General features: G+C 27.6%; 1 protein-coding gene across 1 annotated transcript; it reads right to left on the reverse strand.

The window, feature by feature from the left end:
- Positions 3,525-5,789, reverse strand: LOC104789942. The gene is made up of 4 exons (XM_010515607.2): positions 5,578-5,789; positions 4,786-5,049; positions 4,436-4,594; positions 3,525-3,862 (listed from the first exon to the last, which is right to left on the reverse strand). Exons 1-4 carry the CDS (start codon positions 5,584-5,586, stop codon positions 3,626-3,628), a joined length of 669 nt encoding a protein of 222 aa, XP_010513909.1. The 5' UTR covers positions 5,587-5,789; the 3' UTR covers positions 3,525-3,625.

Raw genomic sequence — 7,300 nt, forward strand, 5'->3', positions numbered from 1 at the left:
TCTGTTAGTAGAGATTAGGCTGTGTGACAACTAAGAGGGCTGCTACCTAGAACGAACAAATCGTAATGATATCACTTATATGTTCCGAATGTTAACACTAAATAGGATGCCGACATTGTCTATTTATAATTGAGTTCTATTTAATCAAAAAAAAAAATCGTAAGATCAACATGTGCATAATTCTGACTGGCTCACTCGTTCTACACGCAATGGTTCAAAGAACTGTGTAGAGATCCATTATGTTAAATGTATGTTCAAAAACAATTATAAAACAATATGACATTAATTTTCCAAAGACATATATGTATAAACAACTCTGGACAGTTGATCGCAACTGCAAGACTTTGAGTTCACGACGACTGTCTATCATTTAAAAGAGATCTTGACAACGATTGAAACTATTTTCGTACATCATGAACTACGCTCACGGTAGATAGCTTATCTCTCTATTAATTTACGTAATCTACGACTAGAATTCTAAACGTTATGAGAAAACACTAGTTATAACCTTTGTTAACCACTATTTTATATATTATTCTTTTGACATTTAACATTGCTAACCACCAATTTAGGACGACGGCTTATACACACGTATAGTAACATTTTATTGAGCGTTTTATTTAGCTCTAATACGAAATTATTTAGAATTATTTAATTTTGTGTCTCGGATGAAATTTGTTTTGGATCCGCCTTCGTTAGAATAGTGAGAAAATTTTAGAGAGATGTGTGATTACATGACATGTGGAACATGCATAAGATTGAGATTAAAGAAGCACATGCATTATTCTCTACTGCTCAAATCTCTCGTCTCCTTCTTCAGTTTAAATCTGTCATATCCTCTTCAATTGGCTCACAACATTCCTCTTTTATTCTTTACTTTTTGTCTGCCATAATCATACCCATTTAATTGTTTTTTTTTGCATTACTTTTACTTCTATTTTGATATTCTGATTTTCGAAAGTGGATTTTGCTGCCAAAAACATTATGGCCATCATTCTTCTTTTTCTATCATTGATTTTTATATTTTTATTTAAATAAATGCGATTCAATAATTATCAATAACAGTGATCCAGCCATAAGACGAGGAATGCTATATGATTTAATCCCTAATTAAAGATTTTTATTTTGTTGAGTTGGTTTAGAATATTGTTGTAGTTTTGATTTCGTTTAGTCTTAATTTTGTTCGAGACAAAGATCGCGACAAAGGTCTTTGGCCCCAATAAACGCGCCATGTTGTTGACTAGTGAGCCCCAGGTGGTCAAATTTTTTTTTTTTGGTTTCTTTATTTGTTTTCTAAATTTTTTTGTTATTTCTAACTGACATAAGAAAATTTATAATTCAATAAACTTTTAGGAGTTTCACAAAATGAAACTAGTATATATATTCAAATTTCAACTTACAGTATATATAAAATTTCATCTATCTATTTAGTAGAGTTTAAGTTTTGTAATTTCTTTTTGTTATGTTGCCCTTAAATTTCAGATATTTTATAAATTATAGCATGCCAAAAAATATTTGAGTTAAATCAATATTATGTATCACAATCGTGATATATATTATGCTTCCGCGCTTCTTCTTTTTGTCAATCGGTTCTGTATATCTCTTTAGTAATGAATTATTAACATTACTAGTATATATTATAATAAAGAGAAGAAATGATAATGATGGGTAATACTATTTTAATTTAGAAACAAAGTTGTCTAATATAATCATATAACAAATATATATATATATAACAACAAGTTGCCGTAGACCCATTTGTTATACATCTTCGTAAGCTTGCATATACCACCAATGAATTTGTAAATACATTCTTTTATCTATTTGATAGACACGACTACGACTCTTAAATCGTTTTCCTACCAAACAAATAAAAAGGACTCTTAAATATATGTATATAAAAATATTCATTAATCTTGCAAAAATATCCAAATTTTATGTGATTTGGGTAGTTTATAAGTTTGCGCCATCAAAATCGTTGAACACTTCAAATAAGATAGCCCAATTTTTGGAGATGTTAGATTTTTTGGTTTTATTATTTTGCGGTGATATTTTTCTATATATTGGAACAAAATAATGATTATGCGCTAAGAGTTTCCAAATTTCATCGTGCTCAGTTATTTGTAAATGATAGTCAATATACGTATGTACCACTTTTGTGGACGATGGTTGACTGGTTGTGGATGATGGCTGACTATTATGTATATACATAGTAGGCGATGTGGACATTAAGACAAGTTAAAACGGTCGTAAAAATGTGTCTTGGGTATTTGATGGTGCATCAAAATCTGTTTTATTTTGTGAATGTGTATCGGAAGAACTATTATGTGCAACTTTCATAGTTTTTATGTTGGTACTATAAATGACAAATCCGTAGAAAATTGTATGACTCAAGAGTCTCTACGAGGAATGGATTCCAGCATACATATTTGTCATCAGAACCTGTATCTATCAATTTATCCCCCCAAAAAGTGTTAAGAATATTGCATATAATATTCACTTTTTCTTATTTTATGTTAGTTAAATTTGTGGGTTCCAGTGAATCAACACAATCTCATGAACACCTAAACTTTTTGGGCCCATATCTCTCTTTCTCCATGATGAATAATAAAATAAATCACTCATACACCATTACACAGGGGCGGATCTTTGCTCCATGCTACTTGTTAAAAATTATCTAATACACTTGGTTAATTTAGTTACACAGCTTAATTGTTATCTAGGTGCCCCATGCATCTTCTTTGGTGAGGAGTTCGATTCTTGACTTTCCTACAACCAATTTTCTTTTTGTAATGTCTACTTACATGTTAATATTTTTTTCTACTCTAAATTATACTTACATTTAAATTAAAAAAGTATTGGAAAACTAGTTAATTAGTTTAATACATTTATATATTTAATTTATCTAATATATATATAGTTGAACTCTATTTAAATAAATCATTTTAATTGTACAAAAATTAATCATATGAATTCAAAAATAATACATAATATAACTTCTAAACATTTCTGCAATCATATATATTAGTTTTTAATATTTTAAATGTAGATTTGAACTCTTCATCGTTAGACCTTCGTTTTGATATACTATTTATCAATATTTTACAAATTTTACCGTGATTACGAAAGATTATATTGTGTATTATATCTGATTTCTCGAATTTTTTTTACCTTTTTTAGAGTTAAAGAATAAAGTTGCAAGAAATGGTGATGTAAAAGGTTAATATACTGCACAAAATCCTTATATAATATATGTTTAGATATAATTTTCTTTTAAATATATATAATGTGCAATTGAATATATTTTTAAACTAAATAAAATAATTTTTAAATATATAAGAAAATAGAAAGTTATATTTATTTAATATTATATAATATAAATTTAATATATTAAATATTAAATAATTTATGCCCCACGATCAAATTTGTTTCTGGATCCGCCCCTGCCATTACACATCACTATTATTATTATTTTTCATTTTTTCTGGTCACAACATCACTATTTTTTTCTCTTTAAAACTTAATAGCTTTTAAACATAATATTGATACCCGATATTCAAATACAAAATACACATAATGTATATAGTTTTCATGAAAAAAAATCCATTAAAAGAAAAGAAAAAAGTCAATAGAGAGGAGATCTTCGAGAAATTCCTTTTCTCTTGAGTATTCTCATGTGTGGTCTCAATGAAAAATTACTCAATAAAACTTCAGAATCTTCGGAAACATCAGTGAGGGACGATGATGTGCACGATTTTTTTTCTTCTAAGCTTCCTTCTTGATTAGAGTTTTCCTTCTCCTTAACACCTTGTTCCAGTCTTGGAGAAAAACAGAATTTGTGCTTTTTTGAAGGAGATGAAATCTGCAATAACAAAAAAAAAAGTATTAGAGCATGCTCTAAACTCAAAACAAAAACAAAAATTCCTGTATGCGATTTCAAACGATATAATGCCAAATGTAACGTTTTAAAGCGTGCTTGACGTTTGTTACAACTCACATACTAATAGATAAAATTCAAAACTAATTTTACTAATAAATGATACTTGTTAATGTAGGTTACGTGTCAAAACAGTTTAAAAGTGTCCATAAAATTATTTCAAACATATATATATTATATATATGTATATTAAAATAAAACATTTAGCATCTTCCAACTTGAAATAAATGACTACATATATAAAAATGTAGTACTGGTGAAGATGTGTACAAATCAAATCATGCATAGTTCTCCTATATGTTATGTCAACAATGTATGACTCCTTCATCTACTAAAGGCTAACTTTTTCTAGTATTTCAAGACTACTGTAAAACATTGTTTACCTTTCATAGATAACAGTTCCAATGTATAATAATAAAAAATTAGAGAAATATAATATAGGTAACAACCAAATATTTTGGGGGAATATAAACTTTAAAAAAAAAAAACATAATTTACCTTGCAGGAGATAGAGCAAAATCGATTAGGACGATCTTGAATATATCTTTTACAAGTCACACATGATGCTCCATTCTTGGATTTTGTAGAAGGTCTTGCATCTTTTGCTTGTGGCCTTGAATTCAAATGTATTGCCTTTTCTCCATTTATTTTATATGTCTTTTCCCATACAAAAAAAATTATTGCCATTCAATGCCATAAACCAAAACAAGAAAAGCAAAATATTTATCAAATTAATTTGGAATTTATGGACTCTAAAACAAGAATTAAAGACTCAGCTGGCATCAAATGATTTATTTTATTGAAAATGATTTCTTAAATAAATAAATGAAAAAAAAAAAAAAAAAAACCTGAATCTCGGAACAGTCGAAGTATTGTTGGATATCGAGGAGACGAAGAACATCTTGATAAACGTATTTGCAGATCTGAAGACGACGATGGAGGACATGAGCAGCTTCTGTACTACAACAATGTCTACAGATTTCGACATTACAGTCAATGCAAAACACATTCTTCTCGTTCTTTCTAAGATACTTATGATTCATACATATCCCAAAGAACTCTGAGTTCAGTAGTGTGTCAATCCAATCTTCATCACTTCTTCTCTTCTCACCCTACAACAATCATTAATGATTATTAAAATTTATACTTGCAAAAAAATTAATAGAGATTTATGATGAATTCCTCATTATAATCCAGAAAAAAAAAATCTGTAGAAATTTGAAACTTTATTGACTTTTATTTGTAGGTTTTATGTAGGAAATGAAGAAATTTTTGAATTACTTTTTTTAAAACTAAAATTACTTTTTTGAAAGATTATGAATCTGCAGAAGTTTGACTCTTTATATCGAAATTAATAATGAAATTCATATATGTGTTCTATGTAGAAATCATAAATTTGTATATAAAAAGGATAAATTCTTCTGAAATTTTCTTGTTTCTTATAAATTTTGGTTGAAACCAAAAACTTTAATCTAATGGATATTTTTCCAATTTTATATATAAAAAAAAAACACAAACTGCAGAAATTATTAAAGTTATTTGAATTTTATGATAAAACTGATATGAACAAATTAAAAACAGGGGATACACATACACATGAAAAATATCAGAGACTATAGTATAAAAAAAAAAGATTGTACCAGATTCATTTGGCTATGAGAAACCGAGTTCCTTTGATCGATCAGATGAGCAGATTTCAAATTTTTCTGATCAAAATCATCAAAAAAAATCAGAAAATGTATTTAGGGTTCTTGGGGAAGAAGAAGAAGGCGAAAAGCAAAAAGAAGAAGAGAAGAGAAGATTGTGTAGTGTGTGAATAAATAGTAGAACAAGGCAAATGAAATAAAATAAAATAAACGATATTAGGAATGTATCAATTAATTGTATATCATGTTTTGTGAGGAATAATAAATTAAAAAAGGAAAACAAATAGCAATTTTTGTTAAATAGTAAAAATAAAATAAGGGAAAAATCAAAAGTCCACAGAGTCAACAATAACTGTGGCTCTTTTATACCTAAAATGGACTTCGCAGGCGGGAATATGAAACATGTGTGACTCTCTATTATTATCTCTTTAACTTTTTCTTATAACCTTCGATTTTTTTTTCATTTTCACTGTTTTTCTATATAAATAAATAAATATACAAGTATGTAGCTATGTTTTTGATACAAATGATATCCACTAATGAGGTCATTAATATGAAATTATTATAATAATAATTTAATTTTGAGTGGACATATAATTTGACTTTGAGGTGCTAAAAGGTTGTCTTTACAATTTTTAGATGGTGCGATAAAGGTAAGCAAAGCTTCCTATATTTACTCCGAAATTTCCAAGGAAACTAGCTTCTCATTTTTAGAATTATATCATTTTCTACATACACGTAGATAGGAATATTAGTTGTCCATAATAATAACCGATCACAGTACTATACATAATATCTAAGCCTAATTCAAACCCAGAACATAAACTATGCTTAATTAAGTGATTGGTGAAATCATTACTTTATGTCCCGCATAGACAATTGGAATTTAAAAAGATTGGTAAAAATTTGTTACAGATTTAGTTTAAAACTTAAAACAATGGCTCCTATTGGTATCCACGTTTGAAAGAGGCAATTAAAATATTTATAAGTGGTTGCATAGAGAAAATGGTTAAAAGAAAGCAGTTAAAGATAGCAGATGAAAAAGATGGTACTTTGAAAAAACTGTTGACTATTTAGTTTGATTGATAACATTGTAACAGTTAAATAGTATAAGTAATAATAAATTAAAAAAATTAATATTGTTAAGTTAAAAGATGAAAAAATGGAATAATAAATTTTTCTCTAACTCATACTATAATATTAATACATTTAAATGATATTAAGGATATTATCAAATGTGATATTAACAAAATTATCAAATGTTTAATTTTAAATCTCCATTATTTGATATTAAAAAAATCATAATCTCCATTAAAAGAAAGCAAGTTACTATTCAAATCATAATCTTGACTTAATATATTGCTATTTCTCATCAATATGTTTTTTTTAAGGTTAATAAGCCAAAAAGCAAAGAATATAAACTGTGTAATCTTTTGGGGAAAAAAAAACTGTGCGACCTATTTATAATATAAACGTTGGTTTTTGTTAGGGGTTAGAATTGGTGTTTGCAACCACCAAAAAGAGGTCTAACCACCATTTTCAATGGCTTGTTCTAACCATGATATTCAAGCGCCTTTTTCAAACGATTTGTTGATTGGTGATTATTGGAGCGGTTGGTTTGTAAACAAAGTGTTTAGTTGCCTCCAATCAGACCCAGTAGAATTTGCTAAGATATCCTAAGAACTATATCATCGTTTGCTCATATATATATATATAT

This window comes from Camelina sativa, chromosome 6 (genome assembly GCF_000633955.1).
Source record: "Camelina sativa cultivar DH55 chromosome 6, Cs, whole genome shotgun sequence".
In the NCBI taxonomy this organism is placed as follows: Eukaryota; Viridiplantae; Streptophyta; class Magnoliopsida; order Brassicales; family Brassicaceae; genus Camelina; species Camelina sativa.